At 38.2% G+C, this 24,225-nt stretch overlaps 2 protein-coding genes across 2 annotated transcripts in view; both read right to left on the bottom strand.

Moving 5' to 3' along the window:
* The window catches only part of LOC149482505 (proton-coupled amino acid transporter-like protein acs), a 31,185-nt gene extending 8,169 nt beyond the window's left edge, over positions 1 to 23,016 (bottom strand). Inside the window, exons 1-2 of the mRNA XM_089704339.1 lie at positions 22,941 to 23,016; positions 5,424 to 5,486 (exon numbers count right to left, since the gene is read on the bottom strand). Of these exons, the coding sequence (XP_089560465.1) occupies positions 5,424 to 5,467 (44 nt within the window). The 5' untranslated portion in view covers positions 5,468 to 5,486; positions 22,941 to 23,016. The remainder of the gene's footprint in view (positions 1 to 5,423; positions 5,487 to 22,940) is intronic.
* Positions 9,392 to 11,599, bottom strand: LOC149482506 (uncharacterized). The gene has a single exon (XM_089704119.1). The coding sequence runs from the start codon at positions 11,597 to 11,599 to the stop codon at positions 9,392 to 9,394; it is 2,208 nt and encodes a 735-aa protein (XP_089560245.1).
* Positions 23,017 to 24,225: the final 1,209 nt, after the last annotated feature.

Raw genomic sequence — 24,225 nt, 5'->3', positions numbered from 1 at the left:
GATATTATCAAGAATTAGTAACGCAATTTCAAACCGCTGAGATTACTGCCTGTTTGTTTGTAAAATCTTCATTCTTCTATTGTAACTTTGATTTATTTACTATGCTTACTATTACTATTTAATGCCCGATTCTTCGCTTGCGTTTCTTGATAAAACGAGATATTACGGAAAGAGAATCATAAAAAAACTACATTAAATTGACACATTTCATCAGCATTCCTATTAAAGGTTTTATAAAATAATGGTCCCAGTGTTTAAGAACCAACTTATGGATGATGTGCCTGTTAATTCGATACAAAGATACAGGTGCTAGGCACTTGCCCGATTATTATATTGAATTTAATTTTTTGTAGAATTGTATGCTAAAAATACGCACGAATCTTATCTTTTTCAAATATCATTCGCAATTTTCACGGCTGCGCAGTAAACATATCACTACCATAATATTATCACAAATAAATTGATTGTATGACGATTTTCCTCAAATTTTTAGAGGAAAGTATAATATCATTTCCTTGTCGCGTGATGCGGAAATTAGTTATCTCATGGACTTCCTTGAGGATAATATTATACCTTTGGAATTATGGAAGTGTATTGCCTATAAAATATATTAAATTGTATTAATTTTTGTAAGGTATAAAATTTCACTAGTATGAGTAATCGTTAAGTATTTATAGCAGGATTGAATTGGCAGTTGCAATAGAGGCTTTTCTAAAGCCAATATTATTGTGTATTTGACTAAGATAGCCTACTAAAATCTATACTAACTAATATTCTAGTATAGATAAACAGATAGTAAATCATATTAATAATAATTTTAACGTTTTATCTTATTTGTCATGTTACTTTTTTCATTCTATAAAATAAGGAAAAAGTTTTTCGGTAGAACCACATAATAAATGTTATTAATTCAATTATAATTGAGATTTAATAAAGAGTCTGTTTCGTTACCGTGTAATTGATCGTGGTGTCTATTATCGATGTTTGGCATAGAGTATGCAAACAAGGGTTGTCAAATTATTTTGCAACTGTCATGCACCACGACACTTGTACTTCCGCCTTCGACCGGTCGTTCATCTGCTATGCGCGAGCGCCCACCCTTGAAAACACGTGTATCCCAAATCGGATAATTACCGATTGGCGTAAATTCATACAGTGCTGCAGCATGTGCTGACCGGAAGGAAGTTAGCGCGGAAAGTTTATTTTTTTTAATTATTAATATTTCAGAAAATTGCTCCTTAAATGCTCCATCAGAATCTGTAATTGCTCCACTTCTATAATTATTAGTTTATTTATAATTAATTTTTTAAAAAATCCAAATACTGAAAACTTGATTTCCCTATAGAATGAAAAATATTCACTTTTCATAGAAAATTTTTTTGCAAAAAAATTGCTCCCGATTTGCTCTATCAATTACAAAAAAAATTATTTAATTTTGATAATTTTTACAATAGTTGACTGAAAATGTTTGCATAGTAAACTATAACTGCGCTGTGACGTCATCAATTATTGTCGTTGCGACGCATAAGGGCCATATTTACATGTATCAGCACTGCAGCGATATCTGTAGACCTTAATGTTTATGTTTTCTTATTGCACGCCTCATAAGCGAAGCGTTGAGGTGGGTACTACTGTCACTTCGCGCAAAACATCTGATTTTTCAAACTTAAAATGTCTTTATGTATCATACATTGCACTTGTAAGATAATACATACACACACATATTAAGAAAAAACACTATTTTTAACGTTCATGATATTTTTGATGTCATTTTTGTTATTTAAACTAGTTAAAAAACAGTTTAAAAAAGTTCTGTCTTGGACGTCCGTGTGTCTGTATGTGCGGATCCTTTTTCTTGTTAACACGATAGCGACCGAAATACTTTACTAATCGAGTCTTTTTTTTTCTCTTACGCTTGAGTATGCTCAGGAATAGAACCCTTTCATTTTTCAGGGTCTGATTCGATGTGGTTTAATTGTTATTAAATAAACAAAAATAATAATTAATAAATATTTATTAAAAAAAAACTATGAGGCGTGCACTTTTGGATTTTCCAAATTATTTATATTATTTACTAGATTTCCGCCCGCGGCTTCGCCCGCGCAGTCAAAGAAAAACCCGCATAGTTCCCGTTCCCGTGGGATTTCCGGGATTGCGTCATTTTCTCGAGATAGTCTATGTTCTTTCTCGGGTATCAAAATATCTCCATACATAATTTCATGATAATTGGTTCAGTAGTTTAGGCGTGATTGAGTAACAGACAGAGTTACTTTCGCATTTATAATATTAGTATGGATAGTGATTGAGTGTATAATTGAATAACAAGTGTAAGTACTATTTTATTCAATAATAATGAACAATTAATACATATTTCTACTGTCAATCATCATCAAAGTATTAAATTGGTATTAATAATTGAATTTGAATTTCTGTTTACTATAAGAAAAATTAATATGCACTTTTTATTTCAGGGTGTGAAGGGATTCAGTCAAGGAGTTTTTAATTATTGAAGAGTGGTAATTATTTAGAAGTAGGGTTCGCGAAAAAAATTGAGCCCTACTTTTATAATATAATCACCGGAAAATTTTTCACTAGAGTATAAATAATTATTCTTTATAATTATATAAAGAATTATTTTTGACAATAGGTTTTACATAAAAATTTTACTTATTACATAAATTAATTATTGAGTTTCATCTAGCAAAAGTTGAAAGAAACAGATATTATTATGTATTTAAAATCATTCTTATTATAGGTATGTTTATAAACATTTCCCTACCCATCCCTAAACTCGCATATTACGTTTATTCGTATTATTAAAATTTCAAGTCATTTTTAATTAATTTGTGTTTCAGTCGCTTGTTTCATCTTTCGGTGTCAAGTTGCTATCATTTGCGGGAACTATGCGGGTTTTCCTTTGAAAACGCGGGCGAAGCCGCGGGCGGAAATCTAGTAAATTATATAAATAAGAAAACATAAACATTAAGGTCTACAGATATCGCTGCAGTGCTGATACATGTAAATATGGCCCTTATGCGTCGCAACGACAATAATTGATGACGTCACAGCGCAGTTATAGTTTACTATGCAAACATAGTTTTTCAGTCAACTATTGTAAAAATTATCAAAATTAAATAATTTTTTTTTGTAATTGATAGAGCAAATCGGGAGAAATTTTTTTGCAAAAAAATTTTTTATAAAAAGTGAATATTTTTCATTCTATAGGGAAATCAAGTTTTCAGTATTTGGATTTTTTAAAAAATTAATTATAAATAAACTAATAATTATAGAAGTGGAGCAATTACAGATTCTGATGGAGCATTTAAGGAGCAATTTTTTGAGATATTAATAATTAAAAAAAATAAACTTTCCGCGCTAACTTCCTTCCGGCCATGTGCCATGTGCACTATTTCTGAACATCGATATTTTGTGTTAACGAAATTTTCCCTAATGAGGTAGAAGCCACCCGCTATTTCGGCTTGGCTTGCAATGATAATATTTCATAAATTATTTTTGAAATATTTATTTTGGTTACTATTATAGAAATAAATGAAGCTATAAATAAACTTCAACAAATAATATTTCCAGGTTGACCACTACCGACTGTTTTATTTTGATTAAAATATAATAAATTAATAACCATATTTGTGTGCAATATATTAACTGTTGTTAATTAGCGAATGGAAACAAAAAGCAACAAAAATAACGATTCATTGGTAGAATTAAATTGTTAATAAAATATAAATAAATTCATTGAATACACTACCAAAATATAAATAACTAGCGGTCCGCCCCGGCTTCGCCCGCCTATACGAATTCGGAAGAATCCCTTCAAGTAATGGTAAAAGAAATTTTGAAATCGGTCCAGTAGATTTGAGCCTATTCAATATAAAAATACAAAGGTTTCCTCTTTATAATATTAGAATAGATATGGATAATAAAAAGTGGTCTACCTATTTTTAATAATGATTGGTTATAGCAAAGACTAATAATAATATACTAAGTATACAAGTTATAGTTAATTGCGACAAACAAATTTATTATAATAATTATTTAAAAGAAAAAGACATTTCAAATACTTAATCACCATAAACTTAAACACCTCCATGGACGTGGAAAGTGAAAGAACTGAGGAGACACGGTTTCGATTTCCGGTATTAACAAAAGTAAAATGTCGATACTAAGATAAATAATAATGTATATACAACCATGAATGCAAATATAAAAATTTATTCTCAAAATTTTTCGAAATTGTAGTAATTTGCAAGCATTTCAGAAATTCAATCAACATTGTAACGTTACGTTGGAATGCTATTAAAATATATGCAATGCAAAAATGTCTCATATTGTAAGATAGAGCATGTAGTTTTAAGTATGTCTCAAGAAAATTAATTGTAAATTTTGCCAAGGCATATCGTAATGTTTTTAATGTACATTTTAAATAAAATTCTCGTGTAAAGCGCATCACACACGGTGAAGATACTATAATATTTTATGTTAAGATTCTCTTATATAAAATATTACAGTATCTTAAGGTATCCGGTATCAGCGTTCTGACCATCATTTTTCTTTTTGTCATTGCATACTAAGACCCCTGTAGAACCGCCATCCTGTTACAAATTACCCAAAATTTCGGGTCATCATCTTACACATCTTACATCCAAACTTGCGTTTGTGTACAAGCTTATTATTATATTTAAACTATTCATACCCAAAATACGTCAAGCGGGTCCACACAAAGCGAGCAGCCTCGCGAGGCAAATTCTGCTCGAAGCAACTCGGTCAGTGAGGACGTTTCTCTACCAAGTATATAGTGGAACTAGATTTCCGCCCGCGGCTTCGCCCGCGTTTTCAAAGAAAAACTCGCATGGTTCCCGTTCTCGTGGGATTTCCGGGATAAAACCTATCCTATGTGTTAATCCAAGTTACCCTCTATATGTGTGCTAAATTTCATTGTAATCGGTTCAGTAGTTTTTACGTGAAAGAGTAACAAACATCCATACAACAACTTTCGCATTTATAATATTAGTAGGATTTACACGCGATTTCCTCGACCGAGCTGCTTCGCGAGGCTGCTTGCTCTGTGTGAACCCGCATTTTGACGTATTTTGTAATAGTTTGAATATACTTAATATAACTTCTACAAACGCGCACTTGACCACGAATTTGTACGCCAGAAACTTTCAAAAGTCAGTGTTCTTATGATTTTTTTTAAAGATTATTATCCCTGATTTTTGGGATCGTTGTAGAGCATTTATTTATTTTTGCGAAACTGGTTCCGTTGATCACGCGTAATCCAATGTTAAGTTGGGTAGAGAACATAACCACATTTTATGTCATTTTTACAAAGTTATTTATCACCGATTGTAGTACTGATTTCCTTTAGATAAACTGCCGACCCAGAAGTTGTATAAATCACTTACGTGGAGTTAAAGTTGTCGATGGCGGGCTTTTCTTTTTGCGACATCGTGGCAGTTCAATGAAATCTGAAATTAAACAAAGACGTGTAAATTTGAGTAACTTCTATATAAAAACTAAGTAATCTATGGATAATAGATATTAAAACAAATTTTTCTTAAAATAATCGGATTGTTTATTACATCAAATATTACACATTATTTCAAAATATTCTCAAATGATTATCAAAAGATAAGCGAATTTCTCTATAAAAAAAAGGACGGGTTGCACTCCGGGAGTGCCGGCAGAAGTGAAAACTTGATTATTAACGTTGAGCATGTTTGATATCTATCCGTCTTAAGCGCGTCACACACGGTGAAGATACTATAATATTTTATCTTAAGATACTGTAATATTTTATATTACAGTACCTATCGTAAGGTATCCGGTATCAGCGTTCTGACCATCATTTTTCTTTTTGTCATTGCGTACTAAGACCCCTTTTTTTTTTTTTTTTTTTTTTTTTTTTTTTTTATAGTGGGGAAATCTTCCAAAGATACCCACGGCCCCCGGGGAAGGAGCCGTGGGTTATGTCGGATTCTTACCGACTAAAACCCCACTGTGTTCCGTCGAGCCGCTTTAATGATGGGGCCGCGGGTATTTGTTAGAATTCTTCCGCGACCCCCTCGGCGGCAGCCCATCTCCAGGCCAGGCGCAAGCCAAGAACAGGAAAGGTGCCTGCTCTTCCCTCCCGTTGGCGGCATGAGCGGAACACGTCTCAAGTCGCCTCACCGCACCGGACGATGGATTACATTCCCCGTTCCACCGCCCGGTGCCCTTCGTCAAGGAGGCACGTTGCGACCGTGTAAAGCGGCCGCAACACGGCGACGACGCCCAATAAGACGTCTGCGCCGGATCGGGTCCGCGTGAGGATCCCTCTCGCGCACCCGCTCTGCCTCCTCTTTCTGCGAGATCACGCTCTCCGAGAATGCGATCACCGCACGCCAGGATCTGTCGCCATCCACCATTGCACGAACAACGGAGGGTAGAGAGAGATCCGGCCCGATTATCGCGACTAAGCGAGCACGGGGCTCGGCCCACGCGGGGCACACGGCAAGAGTGTGATCTGCCGTGTCCTCCGGGCAGGCACACCAGTGGCAGACCATGCTGGGCTCCCTCCTCGCGACTTTACACAGGTACCGTCCGAAGCAGCCGTGCCCGGACAGTATCTGCGTAAGGCGGAAGGTTATGGCCCCGTGCCGCCTGTCGCACCACTCTTGGAGGACTGGACGTATGGCCGCAACCGTCCTCTCACCCGCGCTGGGCTCCTCGAGCCGGCGTTCCCACTCTCGGAACCGCCGCTCGACAGCCTCGGCCCTCCACTCCTCTACTTCCTCGTAGGAAGGATTCACCCCATGTGACCTAGACGCCGAGACGCGGCGATACACGTCCGCTAGCATCTCGGCGTCCAGATCCCATGGCGGCGTTCCGGCCATTACGCAGGCAGCCTCAAAAGACACCGTGCGGTATGCCCTAACTACCCTGAGCGCCATGACCCGCTGCGGCCTCCGCAAGAGGGGTCTGGTACGGGCGCTCAGGGTGTCTGCCCAGATGGGGGCCCCGTAGAGGGCCATGGAGCGGATTACGCCAGTGTATAGCCGGCGACACCCACCCCCAGCACCTCTAAGGTTTGGCAGCAAACTTCCCAGTGCTCCGGCCGCCCCTACAAGACGGGGGGCGAGGCGACGGAAGTGCTCCGTGAACCTCCATCGGCTATCCAACACGATGCCTAGGTATCTCATGGTGGTGGTGACCCTGATTGCTACCCCATCCACCCGGATCTCTGCGCCTGCGCTATGTAGCCTCCGGCGACCGGGAAAGAAGATGGCTTCGGATTTCTCCAGCGCCACCCGTAGTCCCAACCGCCGGATGCGGCACACCACCTGCTCAACTCCCGTGGTAGCTAATAAAGCTGCCTCCTCGTATGTGGCCCCACGCGCAGTCACCAGAGTATCGTCGGCGTAACAAGTTACGCCAACACCTGGGAGGTTAGTGGCGCGCAGGACCCAGTCGTACCCGATGTTCCACAGAAGAGGCCCGAGGACCGACCCCTGTGGGACACCGCACGACACTTCCCTCTCACTCCATCCATCGCGGGTTGGATAGGCAACAGTCCTATCTGAAAGGTATGACCGCAGCAGTCGCACCATGTAGCCCGGCACGCGATGATAGTGGAGAGCTTGCAGGATACTGCCCCACGGTAGGGTGTTAAACGCGTTTGCGATGTCCAAAGACACCGCCAGGAGGACTTCTCCACTAGCGGCCGCATCTTCTGCGGTGGCTCTCACGCGAGATATTGCGTCGAGTGTGGACCGACCACGGCGAAAGCCGAACTGGTTCCCGCTGAGGTCTGGTCCCACTCCCTCCAAATGGTTGACGAGGCGAGCTGCGAAAACGCGCTCAAAAAGCTTGCTCACCTCGTCAAGCAATACAATGGGCCTGTACGCTGAGGGCGAATCGCGCGGGCGCCCCTCCTTTCTTAACAGGACCAAATTCCCTGTCTTCCACCTACGGGGAAATTGGCCCCGCTCAAGGCAAGCCGAAAACAACCGCTCCACCCGGGGCCCGAGGGCTTCCAACGCTAGCACCCACGCTCGGCCAGGTGCCCCGTCAGGTCCAGGAGCAGTGTTTTTCCCTTTAAGCCGCGTAACTGCCGACTCCAACTCCTCATGGGTAACGGCAGGGATTTCTTCTGCGGGCTCCTCCTGTGACGCAGGTGTCGCCGCCATCGGCGGAGGAGAATATCTTCCCCGGTCCGGGAACAGAGATACCACAACCTGTTCTAACAGACGGGGCTCGAGAGACTGAGACAGGGGCGGAGCCCACGGGCGGAGCTTCTGCCTCACCCGTTTATACGGCCGACCCCACGGCACTCGGTTCAGACCCTCGAGCATCTCTTCCCATGCTCTATCCTTGGCGCTGCTGATTGCCTCCTTCAGAGAGGTAACGCACTCCCTGTAGGAGGCATACAGTTGCGCTTCCTCCACTTCGTCCCGTGCACTCCGGCGCCGGTGCCTGGTGTACGCCCGCCTCGCAGCCACGCAGGATGCGCGCAGCTGGGCAATTTCGGCGGACCACCAATACATCGGTCTTCTGCGCGGATTAGAGCGAACTCTACTCATGGCCGCATCACACACCTGCGCCATGGCATCAGCCATCCATGCTGCATCGTCCTCTACTGTTGCGATCTGCGGTGCAGGGATCCATGCCTGAACTATGGCAGCCTCAATTAGGAGTTCCCTATCGAGACTACGAATCGACCAACGTGGACGTCCACCATTTAGGGAAGGCTCACCGCGAAACGCGGATGGCGCAGAGACGCTGAAGCGGATGTATCTGTGGTCCGATAGCGTTTCCACATCAGTTACAACCCTCCAGTCGCTAATTCGCCTTGCAAGGGGGGGGCTAGCGAAGGTGATGTCGACGATGGAGCCCCCTCTTTGCCGCACGCATGTCAGCTCACTCCCGCGATTTACGACCGAGAGATCAGCTGCGACCGCCCAGTCCTGCAGCACCGCACCCCGCGCATTTCTCACCGATGATCCCCATGCCATTGATTTGGCATTGAAATCTCCGGCTAGAAGCACGGGCTGCGAAGGAGCGAGGTCAATCAGTTCCCCAAGATCTGCCAGGAACCGCTCGAATTCATCCAGGCTACGGTTGGGAGAGAAGTAGACCCCGATCACTGTGTTACCATTGATCGAGGCCGAGACACAACCCTGCCGCCGGACTACCCTTTCCATTACTGTGCCGCCCTGCGTTACTAGCGTCACCAGTCCATCCAAGTCGGCCGCCCAGTTGTCCCGGGACGGCACGAAATAGGGCTCAGCCACCACCGCCACATCTATCCGCCACTCCGCCAGACTCTGGAGCAAAAGATCCTGAGCTCCGGCGCAGTGGTTGATATTGCCTTGGAGGAAATGGAGGAGAGCCATTACTGCGTTTCCATTTCGCTAACCGTCACATTCGCCTCGACGGGCGCGGGACAAGGACACGGCGCGGTACCTGGACCATCGCGTCCCCGATTTCCTCTTTTCCGCTTCGGGGCTTTGCAGGCCGGGCCCCCGAGCCGGTGTCCCGCGGGCAGTTTTGCATCGGCGCAAAGAACACAATGAGCAGCTGCCGTACACCCTGCAGCCTTGTGCCCATTTTCGCCACATCGGTAACAGACGTTGCTTCGGTCTGTGGGCGACGAGCACATGGCCCTTACGTGTCCCACCTCCAGGCACCGGAAGCAGCGTTGCGGCTTCACTGCACCGAGTGAGACCCCCGCGGAGATCCATCCAACAAGGATGCGCCCAACCTGCGCCACCTTTTTTGCAGCAGCAACTGGGCAGCTCACCCACGCCGTGGTGGAACCTCTCAATCCCACGCGCAGACCACTGCACTTAACCTGGTCCGCGGGGCACTCACCCACCCGGGAGACCGCAGCTGCAACTTCCTCGGCAGCCACCGAATCATCCAGACCAGTGACCCGCACCTCCGCGCACTTTACCGGTCTGGATACCTTTATGGTATCCTCGTCCCACACCTCACGAAGTCTACTAGCAAGGGCGTCCGCCTCCTTCGCACTTGTAGTGCCCGGAATTTCCAAAATTCGGGCCCCAGTCGCGGCACGCTTAAAGCGTAGGGCGCTGACACCGATCTCCGTGAGGTTGATCTTTTGCCGGGACCCAGCCATTACAGAGGCGTACGTGACCCCGCGCGCCTCCGCACCCGGCTGCAGGGTTATGACTACAGCCGAGGACGAGGGAGAGCGGAGTTTAGGAGCCCTTTTTCGTGCTTTAGCCTCCGCCTTGCTTTTCTTCCTCTTCTTCTTCCTCTCCACCAGAGTCCACCCTTGCTTAGGCGGTTGCTGCTGGGGAGCGGATGACGTAGACGGGGCAACCCTTTCGGGACGCCGCTCCGCCTTCTTTCCTTCTTTTCCTGGATTGGCCTTTGGGGCCAGACCGGTACCCACAGGCTGTGCAACAGCCCGCGTTTCACCCTGGTTTTTATTCGCAGCCTTGGCCCTCTTAGTAGCCTTTGAAGGCGGGAGTTGAGGGAAGTCCTCGGTTAGCACTTGGCTAACCGCCATCCCCCCAGTCCTATTATCCGCCGCCAGTGGCGGCCTCACGCGCCTTTCTAGAGGTAGGCGTTCCTCCAGCACCTCCAGCCGGGCGTTAACCATTTCTCCGACCTGCCGCATGATGTTCGCGGTCAGTTCAGAGTCCGTCTGCTGCTGCTGCGCATGTTGTGCGCCCCCAAGCGCGGCTTTCATCTCCGCCATCTCCTTGCGGAGGGCTGCAATCTCCCCATGCAGCCGAGTGTTGTCGGCCTGGAGCCGCCGTGTGTCTTCGGAGGCGGTGCGCTGCACAAGTAGTGCTACCGCCTCTTGGATCGCCTCCGACGCATCCTTTAGGGTCCGTTTCGACGTCCCCTTCAGGTTTGAGGATTTAGCCTCTATGACCGCAAGATTCTCCTCAATGCGGCGCCGTAGGGCTGCGGTTGATTCGTTGACGTCGGTTCGCCCGCCGCCGGCTTCTGCGTCCGCGACCAGAGAGCTTCTCGAGACCTGGGTCTCTCGCTCAATCTCAGACTCGGGCTTGCCGCCTACAAGCTCAAGAGCTTTCCTTGCGGCAATCATTTCCGCCAGAGTCTTCCTTGCAGCCGTAGGTGTGCGCGATGTTGACGAGCGTCCCTTGCCCCTCTTGGCACTCTTCTTGGCCGTGCGCGTTCGTCCCTCTGTGGAGGAGCCCGAGCAGCTCGCTCCAGAAGACCGCTTCCGTTTCGCCCACAGTCGGTCCTCCTCGTATGACTGGACCGTCATGAGGCTGTCTACAGACGTTGCCGCAGACAGTCCACTGGGTCCAGCTTTCCTCCCCCTAGTTCTCATACGCTCCATTTGAGCGCGCGTCCCTTCCCCAATATCCGTATCACTTTGCATAATATCGTTATTGTCCTTTATCCGTTTGCCAGAGTCGTCGGTCGGTCCAGTAACTTTTGGCACCGAAGAGGCCTGGGAACCCACCTCCTCAGTGTCTTTGCGTAAGTTTTTGCCCCCCCCAGAATACGTGGGGCAGCCTGAGTTGGACTCAGGGAGGGATTCTCCACTTTTGGTGGTACCCTCCTGGGGTAGTTTATTTTTAAAACTTACCTCCATCATCTCCTCCTCTTTCCTCTAGTTTGCAGTACGCCTGCCGGGTTAAACCCGCCAGCCGCTACCTAGGGCTGGGCCCTTTCAGCTCCACAGCGGCCTCATCGGCCCCAACCCCAGTACTAGGTGATGCTGCGCACATACCATCACCTAGGAGTATTATTTAGCAGCCCTCCGGCCAGCTGGTTTTGGTCCGCGCCGGCTGATCAGCCGGTACCCCCCATATCTGGGGGGCCTGCCCCTATCCGCCACCTGGGGACGCGCCCGATGGGAGACCAGAAACTCCACACGGGGCGTACTAAGACCCCTGTAGAACCGCCATCCTGTTACAAATGACCCGAAATTTTGTGTCAGTGTTTCGGTTCTACAGGGGTCTTAGTACGCAATGACAAAAAGAAAAATGATGGTCAGAACGCTGATACCGGATACCTTACGATACTGTAATATACAATATTACAGTATCTTATGATAAAATATTATAGTATCTTCACCGTGTGTGACGCGCTTTACGCTTTTTCGATCAGGTCACGTGTCCTGACGCGAGTTTAATATTTTATACCCAACGCCGCTAAAGAAGTTTTCACTTCAAAAAAAATGCACTATTTGAACGTGTACTTAATGCGAACTATGTGATTAGGATAATATTATAATGTATTATTCCAGTGACCTACAATTTGGCATTTGCCTAACATGTTAAATATATTTTCTTATATTGGGCGGAAAATATCTAAAATATATTATGCTACAGTTAGTGCCAAGTTAGTTTGCGAATAAACTTTATTGAATACAGAGATTTCGGAAGTTTGGGGACATAATGTACAGTACATTATAGCGATGATGTATATTATTATGATTTTGTAATAATCAGAACAGTCAGAACGGGTCAAAATTTCAAGGGAACAACCGCAAGGCTAGCTTTTAAATAATAAAAAAAGTATCATCAAAATTGGTTCGTCCAGTCGAAAGTTCTGACAAACACAAAAAAATAGAGTCGACTTGAGAAAATACTCCCATTTTCAATTTGATTAAAAAACAATTCACTGGTGATAGTGACATTTTTGCTAACCCACGGTATTACGAAATTAAAATATGGTACTTGAACTGTATATTGCATATAATATCTACCAGAAGTTAGTTTTTTTTTAATCTTTATTTTATTAATTAACGAGGGTTTGCCTCCTCCTCTCTTTGTTGATCATGCCACCCTCATTGGCATTACAAAAAGCAAATATCTTCGCTTAACACCTAAATTAACAATTTTATAAATAAATATAGCTTCCTTAAGGAGTTGGTTAAATGGCTGCACCAACACGTGGTATTTCGAAAATGATATGGTACTTGAACTGTATATTGCATTCTATCAGAAGTTATCAGAATTTTTATCTAAAAACTGGTAGCTCTCTTGCCAAATATAACTTATCTTATTATTTTAAGTGTAACCTTCAGTTACTTAAATCGTTTTACGTGACTATTATTGAATTTATTTTTATTTTAAAAAATACTCAATTGGTCACGTATTTAAATAATTACTGATGTATTGAAATGATGATATTTTACCACATGAGACGACTCACCAAAATTTCGCTAAAATGGTTAATTTTATAATTAAATATCCAAGTGTGCTTAAACACAAGTGTAATAATGAACTGAAATAAAATGGAGATGTGTTTCAAAGATTGATTTTCTTTTCAGGCGAATGCCGTCTGTGCTCTGCCAGCCTCTAAGTATAATATCTTCTTACCAAGAAGTCTAGGAATCCAGAGTTCGTAAGAAGACCCTAAGTTATAATTTGAGTTACCTACTACACTGAGTATAGTCAAATATTTTTAAAATTGCGCCTTATTTTACAAATAATATTGACTGATATAATTATGAATACAGACGTGTGAAGTTTTTACCTGGTTAAAGCAATTGTAATATTGAATTATAATAATCTTTTCTGTCACTTGTACGATAATTTTTTTAACCTTATGTAGTGTTGGCTTTAATATTTTAATATTGATTTAAAAAGTTTAAAATCTGTTCGAAAATCGAAATTACTGATCTGTTTTGAAAAACTCGTTGTTTGTATTCATAATAACGAACTAGTAGTTTACACTTAACATAGATTATAGAATAAATATTTTTGTAAAGCAAATAAATAATATTGACAACATAAATATGGAAGGATCCGCTATCAAGGAAAACATTGTCAATCTGTCGAGTGTCCAAGGAATGTTGGAAATTACTATCACCTGATGAAAAATTTCCACTACTTCTCTCTACTACTATGTATTTTTTTTAATTTATATTACATAGAAAGTAGTTAATCATAACTAAAATTAACTTCTGTATGATATATACGAAAAATTAAAGATAGGCTCTAATCACAAAAAAAAATTAATTTAATAATCTAAGTTCTATAATATTATTAACACTTAATTTCATTTAAATAAGGTTTAAAATTATTCTAATATACCTATCATATAATTAGTATATTCGACGAAATGAAAGCTTTATTATGAAGGAGTTTTTAATATATTCAATACCTGGAACTTTACTTTTATTTCGTTTCAAAATTTTACACAATATGGAGTAGTAAGGCCCTCCTAGTAAGTTTAAGATATATTGATTGATTCTTTTATCTTTCAGATAAAACAGAGTGTCTATAGCTTACGTATTGCTACGATGCTGGAATACAATTGGTATCTAGTAAATACTGCCATTTACTAGATACCTAAATCGTATTCCATAAATTAAGTATTTTACCTACAATTGTGATAACTACAATCACCTGTAGAAATAGCTCAAAGTAACACTATGTACCATTTTCCAGCATTTAAATGTAATTATAATAGTCCACGAGGAAGATAACGTGGTGATTAACACATAGTTTGTGATAATTTTGTATATTTCAATGTTTCAGATATTGTTAAAACTTGGCATTTAAAAATGTAAGTAAAAATAAGAAAATACATATTTTAGATAATATAACAATATAGAATGCATAAATTACTATTGTGTTATAATATTATATTTCTTATGTATCTACGCAATGGTGCGTTTGTCGATACTTAAAGTTAGCAAAATATTATGTTATACCTAGTTCTCTTAATTTGTATTACTTGTATATTATTACAATTAAAAAGGCTCCTTATATTATAGTAACAAACTGTTTTTCAGAATCATGTATATAATATTTATTATGAGTACATTTAAATATCATTAGCATCCAGATAAAAACATCTCGAATTAAATCATAAAGAATTTTGGAGCTCTATACCAAACTTTATAAAAGTAGAGATCGAAATCATGAAAACGCAAAGACTATAATATAGTATAGACTATATAATATTATAAATCTCTCCATAATACACGGGTACCACCAGAAGGAAGATACCCGGTCCTTTGGAAGGCTTACGTGGGGACACAGGTCCAACACGCAGAGGCCCTTTAGAGAATTTAATGTGTTGTGGGACACCAGCCGCAGCCTGCCCATGACTGCACTATAGAGATACAGCCCTGGGCAGTCCGCGGCCAATGTAGGACTATTGCAGAAAAATGGAAATGAATAAAACTGGGTTATGGAATGGGGTGTTAGATGGACTGGTATATTGGTTCTATGGGGACTATGGACGTCTGCCTTTTCAATATTAAAAATTGAAAATAATGGCAGACGGTGACTCGCCAGTTCGGTCGATGGGCTCCCAAAAAGGTTACCGAGAATGGCAACAAGGGGGCAACATCAGCTGAACGGCTAGGGGTGTAGAGAGGTATATTATGATATATATATATATATATATATATATATATATATATATATATATATATATATATATATATATATATATATAACCCGTTTTCCATTCCGGGTGGACCGATTTCGATAATTCTTTTTTTATTATATTCCTTGAAGTACGAGGATGATTCTTATGTAGAGAAAACGTAAATTAATCCCACGGGCGAAGCCGGGGCGGACCGCTAGTTCTATAATAACTTATCATAACTGATTGATGAGTTTCAACAATTAATTAAGAGTTAAAATACAATCAGTCTTCCAAGTAATTCTAGGAATGAGTTGTAAATGTGTGTAAATTCGCAAAAGCTTTTGTTTGACTATGACAATATTATAAATGGCGTGTGTGGATAATGACTGCTTTTGAAATGGTTTTTCGTCAGCTTGTGCGTAATGCTAGAATTTAGTCATTAGATCTGAAATCTGGATAATCTGGACTAAAGCCATTTTGATTGTAGGTTTGCTAATGTGCCTACGAATTTCGAAATAATATGATGTACGATTAGAAATAATAGTACGATGTAGGTACTTGAAGTGTCTGATTTAAAGGATTTGTCTTGAAGTGATTGATTTTGAATTTGAATTTGAGGGGCTCAGGAAATATCCAAAATTTTTATATCAAGTTATGTAATGTTTGCATATTATTATATTTAAAAAATGTTGGTATTTGTTTGTTTGTATAATAATGAAAACATTAAAATGCATGTTCAATTAAAACAAACCAAAAATTACTTAATTTACAAACTTCCTTGTAAAATATAACAAAAGATAAACTTGTTATATTTAATGCGTGTGACTTTTTGTTTTTGTTTTCGTGTTTAAACCGTAATTATTATTCTCAAAAATATCATTAATATTTCATATTATTTTGTTAAAGAGTAACTCCCAAACTTTTGCATTTAAAATAGAATAGTTATATTTTATAATAAAACGCACACTATATTATGAAGTATGTACCATACAATATTTAGAAACCTAAAATAAAGTGATTCCTTAACTAAAGTAATTAATTTCAGAGCGCCGAGACAACCGTCAAAACGCAAAGGAATACCTAGAATCCGCTAGCGATACTAATTGTCAAAAGCGTACGATATTTCGCTAAGGATTTGTTCACCCTACCAACGACGAAGACGACCACGAACAAAATTTTTATCCAGTCGCAATTTAACAAAATTGTGAAAAACACACTTAAAAATAAAATATTAAAATTTCCAGTCGTTCTGGTGATTGGATTTTTTTTGCGAATAATGAATAAAAACATATATTTTTCGTAGAAACGGTGGCTCCTAGAAAAAAGTTTTTTTATAGATAATTTTATGATCTACAATTTTGGTCCCAGGTAATTATATGATTAGCTTACCGTCTCGGCGAAAATCGCAAAAAAAACAATTTTTTTATTAATTGACCTCGAATTTTTTTTCTTCCGAGTACCAGTATGGCGGGAAATTTTAATATTTTATTTTGAACGAATTTTGTCTGGATGGGAATTTTGGTCGTTGTCGCCGTCGTCGTTGGTAGTGTGATCGAACCATTACTAAAATGTCATGAGCTTGTGTCAATAATTAGCGATAGCAGTTTCTATTCCTTAGCGTTTATTCTATTCTCTGCCGTTAGTCTCGGTCTGCTGAACATCGATTGTAAAATAAAAATAAAAATGTTTCTACCTAAACTTTATTTCAATAACGTAACATATCGGATTACTAGCTTTCAAAGCTGTCAAAGAAAAACTCGCATAGTTCCCGTTCCTGTAGGATTTCCGGGATTGCGTCATTTTCCCGGGATAAAAAGTAGCCTATGTCCGTTCTCGGGTATCAAAATATCTCCATACCAAATTTCATGAAAATTGGTTCAGTAGTTTAGGCGTGATTGAGTAACAGACAGACAGAGTTACATTCGCATTTATAATATTAGGTATGGATTATAAATGCTTATTAATTTACAATCAGAACACAAGATAAATTAAATTTACTATCAATTAATTATACAACTCTATGAGAAGTGTGGTTTTAATTAATGAGTTAAGTTGTTATTTTATCAAGAAGTAAAAACACGAAATATACATTTAACCAAAAAACGGGTTTGTTCATGCATCTTCAAAAACACAAAATACTAGCTGCTCATCCGGATTCGCCCGGGATAAAAAGAGCCTTCGCAAATCAGGAATAATTGTGAACGAAGGGACTCAGGAATTAGTGTGCGACCAAATAAACACTTTTTATAGTGAAATCTATCTTATTTAATTTCTTACTTAAAAACAGTTAAGTAAATCTATTTCTTTTTTTCGTAAATAAATTGAATTACGATCTTATATCGATAGTACTGAATAATTAGACCTACAACAATTATGAGCATTTTAAATACACCTGAAATAGATATTCAAGTATGCTAAACATAAATCAATGTAGTTCACTAATTAGATAACTGCAACTTGAATTGTTACAAGGTCCACTCACACCTGAGGTCAAGATATTCGAGACAACATTTTAAGTGTGTCATAATTAGCGACAATGGACATTAAGGTGATTTTAATTGGTTATTTTCCTATAGTTTAAATAGCTCTATATTCGACAGTGGTTTTGTTTAAAATTTAACAAATTATGTAAAACCTTCCTCGAGAACTACTCTATCTGTTAAGTCGCATCAAAATCCGTTGCGTTTTTCAGTTCTTAGAATGAATAGGGACAAAATATAGACAGACAGAGCTAAGTGACTTTGTTTTATATATTTACTAGGTTTCCGCCCGCGGCTTCGCCCGCTTTGTCTAAAACCTAATAAATTATATACTAAAACCTTCCTCTTGAATCACTCTATCTATTAAAAAAACGCATCAAAATCCGTTGCGTATTTTTAAAGATTTAAGCATACAAAGGGACATAGGGAAATAGGGACAGAGAAAGCGACTTTGTTTTATACTACCTATGTAGTGATTTATATTATGTAGTTATGAGCTATAGTGATAATGTCTAAGAAACAAAAAAAGATTAATTAATTAGAAATTAGTTATATCATGCTGCCTCACGTCGCGATATAAAAATAAAAGTTCAGGTGTTATGATTACTTATTGTTTCCTTTTGAATTTTTGATGAATATTATATCAAAGGTGCAAGTCGCTGGATGCAATAAAAATATTTACCGTAAATTTTATAATGACTAAGTACTTTGTTTCACAAAAGCCTTATATTGTGATAAATGACCACTAAAATAGACCCCTCTGTTGTATCACATCGCTTACATAAACAGAGATCAAGTTAGAATTTTCTTCTGCAAATAATTTCTTTCTAGAATTTTTAAAGAATATCCCACTGTTGTTTCGAATAAATAACTTTGACATACAACAATAATTTTTTATTCAGCACTTGGATATTTTTTTTGAGTTTTGAGTTTTCATAGAATTTTTAGCATTTTCAAGAATTTATGAATTATTATAAATAAAGATCTTTAAGCTTTATACATTATTAATCTTATTAATTATATAATTAAGGCTCTTTTGCAGAGATTATTCATAAATTATTTAATATTTTATAAGGAAATATTTGCCAATTACAATGTAAAAAAAGTGTTGATTATGATAAAACTGTCCAGCATTTAACGCCATTGGTGTTAATTAATTTTCCTTTATTACATTAGCATTGAACAAGAAATAAGTTTTTTTTTTATATTAACCTCAATTTAAACTGGATTTAATTTAGATCCAAGGTACTTTGAAGTTTGAAGTGACTGAATCGGAAGCGATCGTAATTTGCCTTTCATTGTACTTTCTTTAATCTCATGTCATTTTTCTAAAATAACCTTTTAGTATTAAGTTTTAATCTATTGCAGTGGCTATAACAGATTATTCAGGATTAATGTGTAGTTGTTTAAAATATTTTAATTATCAGTGCATTTAAATACAACAGAACAGCAGCCATCTTTCTGAATATAAAACTTATTAATTATTCAATGAAATTAATTATCGTAATTAGCATTTAATTTTATATTAATTTTATTCATGATACATCTCGAAAAAGTTGTACACTTATAATTAATCAATCTGTTTGTCGCAATGACGTTTTTCAATCATGACATCATAATTTACTAGCTGCGCCCCGCGGTTTCACCCGCGTGGCTCCGCTCCTGTTGGTCAGCGTGATAATATAATAATAATATAGTCTATAAGCCTTCTTCGATAAATGGGCTATCTAGCACCGAAAGAATTTTTCAAATTGCACCAGTATTTCCTGAGATTAGCGCGTCCTGAGAGTAGCACAAACCAACAAACAAACAAACTCTTCAGCTTTATAATATTATAGTAAAGATTAAATCGTATTCAAATTATTTTTTTTCTGAAATACAATTTCTTCCAGGAACTATAATCTCTAATCTCTATATCTATGCAAGCGATTTATCATCATTGCTCATCAATTGTTCCAGAATCTTTGTATCTTTGTATAGGCATAAATAATATTATGTAAGAATATATTGATATCACTTTATCTGCTTCTGAAGATAGTTGGGAGATGATAGTTAAGATAATAATACAAGAAATTCGTTTTATGGATATGTGATATTATATTTATTGAGGTTTGTGTGTTTCTTTAACTCTCTTAATTTAATTTAACTATGTATTAAAAAAATGAAAGCTAAATACCTACAATTATAGTCAGGCCAATTTAATAAGCAACATTTGACGTCTATCAATTTTATCTTCGAAGAGAGGTAACCAGCTTAAAAACATCGATTAAAGTGAATTAATCGATACGGATTTAAACATTTGTCAATCGAACTTGAAACACATGTCAATTTTAAAATTTATCAGGCGAATCCCTGTCCCAGTAATATACTTTCTTTCGTTAATTTAAGGAGCAAAATAAGACAAGTATAATACGAAACCACAACGCATTTATTAATCCATACTAATATTATAAATGCGAAAGTAACTCTGTCTGTCTGTCTGTTACTCAATCACGCCTAAACTACTGAACCAATTTGCATGAAATTAGGTATGGAGATATTTTGATACCCGAGAAAGGACATAGGCTACCTTTTATTGCGAAATATGTACTTACGTACCTACCACGGGCGAAGCCGGACGGACCTCTAGTTTATGATAATTTTTATTCACAAGTAATCTTGATGCATTCGATTCTAGATGTCAGATTTGATTTTTCATCAGATATGTATTTCATCAGAATAACGCGAATTTTTTTTACGCTAGTCACAAATGTGCCAACCATAAAGCGTTAACACACACATTTGCAGTCTCTACAGTGTGACTGTCAAAACGATAATTTTGTATGGAGTGTCCGGGGTGTGATATAGGGCGTATTCAGAAAGAAAGCTTGAAACTTATAAGCGCTTATCGGTGCTTGTCATGTTCATATATTATTTTCCTGCGCGGGCTACCAGCGCTGACAAGCGCCGATAAGCGCTTATAAGCGCTTAATTTCAAGCTTTCTTTCTGAATACGCCCATAGGTATGATAGGTAGGTTACAAACAGTTTGTATATTAGCTGTAGTCTTTCATTTCTCTGTAATATTATTGGTACGTAAATTTTACTAGAAGATCAATGAAGGTTATTAATTAAAGTTTTTAGACATTCTAAGAAATAATTCTAGTACACTGTTAGAAAATTATACCGTGTGCTATTGTTATGATTCTCTGAAAAGTTTTGACAAATAACATAACTTAAAATACACTTCATTACATCAGGTTATTTAGGATTATTTCAATTACTTTACTTGCTCAATTTGGAAAATAATTCTAAGTAATTGAGTTTATTAATAGACTGAGACTAAGTAACCATCGATCATGTTACATTGACGCAATTTTTATTTTATATCCTGAAAATAAAAATTTCAATTTTTAACCGAGGTTTCCTAAGCCTCGGAAGGTTCAGAACCTCAGCGTTTTATTATTAGTTAACTTAGAATTTATTTTAGTCTATGGGTGTATGTGTATGTGTCTATACACACATACAGACACTAACTTTGAAGGAGTAAGTTTACTCGCACACTGACCTACATCAATATCGGTTAAATATAGGAAAAAGGAATCTTCGGAAGAATACAATTCCAACTAATTAACTTTTATTACAAAGTTATCTCATCTGCCTCAACTTTGTTCTGAAGATCTCAAAATATTTATTATTAAGTGTCAAAGCAATCGGTAACCTTTGTTGTTAAGTTTTATTCGACCTGGAGTCACATTCCTTAAATTTTGGAATATGAAAGCATTCTCAAAAGGGATTTCCGAGAACTTTATCGAATAAATTCTGATGATTTCATGGAGACAATGATATAGATAAGGTTTTGTTTTTTGGCAGTTTCCGAACTTATTATTTCATTTCTCGTAAATAGTAGATTAGAAGAATCAATTCTTTGAAATTGATATAAACTTATTGTACTTGGAGGACTAGTTTTATTAATATTTTGATGATTTGATGTTATTCATTGAAATGTTCCTAAATTAATTAATTTCAAAATTAAATGAGCAATTCATTATAAGATCGTTATCTTATCTGTAATAGATAATTTGTCAGAAAATTAGAAAGAAATGAGAGCAAATTAAAATAATGGGCATTTGAATAGATATAATTAAATGTAGTACTAATAATATTATAAATGCGAAAGTAACTCTGTCTGTCTGTCTGTTACTCAATCACGCCTTAACTACTGAACCAATTTGCATGAAATTTGGTATAAAGATATTTTGATACCCGAGAAAGGACATAGGCTACTTTTTACCCCGAGACATAGGATAAGTTTTATCCCGGAAATCCCCCGGGAACGGGAACTATGCGGGTTTTTCTTTGACTGCGCGGGCGAAGCCGCGGGTGGAAAGCTAGTTTCATATATTGTAAGCAGCATGTATTTCAAATTTTAATAGAACCAAATAATATGTTCATCTTTGCTGAGTACTTATGTATAGGTACAGTAAATCCGGGTAATTGTGAACAGGGGTGATTGGAATCAACTAGCAAGATTGTTTTTTTCAAATCAGATGAATTTCCAAACGTTTGAAAAACCGAAATAGGATCAATAAAATTATATATTACATTTTGCAGTTATAAAAGAAAAGTTATTTAGAATAGGTATTAATAAGTGTAAGTGGAATTGTTTCCAATGACACGACCGCCAATTCCACCCTGTTCGCAATTACCCATAATAATTGACCATAATATTAGGTATGTGATTTTAAGGGCTGATAGCGTTTCTCGTTCACCTAGACTTTTGAAAGGCACAAGGCAAGTTTATATGTATATAACTGCCTGATAATATTTTTCTTTTAAATTGAATTGAACTATGTTAAATTTATTTATTTTCATATGATTTCTTATTTGTTGCCATCGCTTATGCTTTTGAATGCATGTTTTAAATATTTGTGTAAAGAATACAATGCGAACGAATTGTTTTATTTTTGGTAATAATGAAAAATTACACAAATATGTACAAATATGTGTTGTTCTAAATATTTGAGTTTGAATTCTAATTCATTAAAATTAAATTACTACTATATTATTTAATTACTACGTACCAAGTACCGAAACACACAATTATTATAATATTTTTAAATCATTAAAAGTTAAAACTTACCGTTAAAAAAATCACGTAAATAATCACGATTTCATGAACATTATAAAAAAATCACTCTCAGTGTGACAACAACGACATTTGCGAACCGACTGGCTAAGAACGTGCGCCGGAGTTTGTCGAATGACCGTTAATTGCGTAATATCAATTTCAACCTTAACTCAAAGTGATAAAATTGATATTGCATTATACAGCTCGTCAAGGCTTTATGCACCCTTCATGAGATAGATTTGTGATAATCTATTTATTTTCAAGATCGGTTGTTATGTGGATTTCACAGAATATTTGATTGCAAATCCAAAATAAAAAAAAAAACATGAACCTATCGTGGATAAAGTCTTAAACCTCTTCTCTACCAGGAGAACAAAATATGTGCATGATGGCAATTTAATTTTATTCACGCAACTGTCTCCTCTGTGCTCTATTATACATTTACTAGCTTTCCGCCCGCGGCTTCGCCCGCTTTGTCTAAAATATAATAAATTGTCAACTAAAACCTTCCTCGAGAACCATTATATCTATTTAAAAAAACCGCAACAAAATCCGTTGCGTAGTTTTAAAGATTTAAGCATACATGGGGACATAGGGACATAGTCAGCGACTTTGTTTTATACTATGCAGTGATGTACAATAACATAGAGCCTTGAGGTACCTATATTATAAAAATAAAAAACGAGAGACTCATCATCACTGACTTTTTGAAAGAGAAGATAACAGTATTATTATATCCACCTCTAACACACTTAACTATCAAATCGTCTAGCTTTTCTCCTTTTCCCATAATGCTAGGGCATGCACCCGGGTTTACCCGGTTCCGAAAAACCCGGGTTTACCCGGGTTTTAAATTTTGATGATCTTGAGAACCGGGTCTGAATAGTATGAAACCCGGTTCTCCCGGTTCCGACCAAAATATTAAAATATAAAGTATTATTTATATTTTGCTGCATTATTTTAACAAATTTATTCTATCTGGCAACGTCAGACTCACGTGCATCGCGAATTTTCGTGCCACGCCTCAAACGTGGCTCCGATTGGTCCTTAGATGCTATAAGTTTCCTACGGTTGTATTACCAAAAAAAATTAGGCTTCGAAAATGACAAAAATTAGGCTACAGATATATTTTTATTAGATTTCTCGTGAATTTGAAAAGCTGTTAATTTTACTGATTCATATTTAATGATCGTCATGTTTTTGTTTTTGGTATCAAGCTGAAATTTATATCGAATACGTCTTCGGTCCCTTTTATGTGAAAAAGTCGAACTCACAAGCCTGCAACGCATCAAAAGAT

Source organism: Colias philodice, chromosome 15 (genome assembly GCF_061535455.1).
Source record: "Colias philodice isolate Cphi_HAF_F1 chromosome 15, ilColPhil1 Martin Lab GWU primary, whole genome shotgun sequence".
Taxonomy (NCBI): Eukaryota; Metazoa; Arthropoda; class Insecta; order Lepidoptera; family Pieridae; genus Colias; species Colias philodice.
The sequence above is the reverse complement of the archived record's forward strand: the minus strand, read 5'-3'. Positions and strand labels throughout refer to the sequence as shown.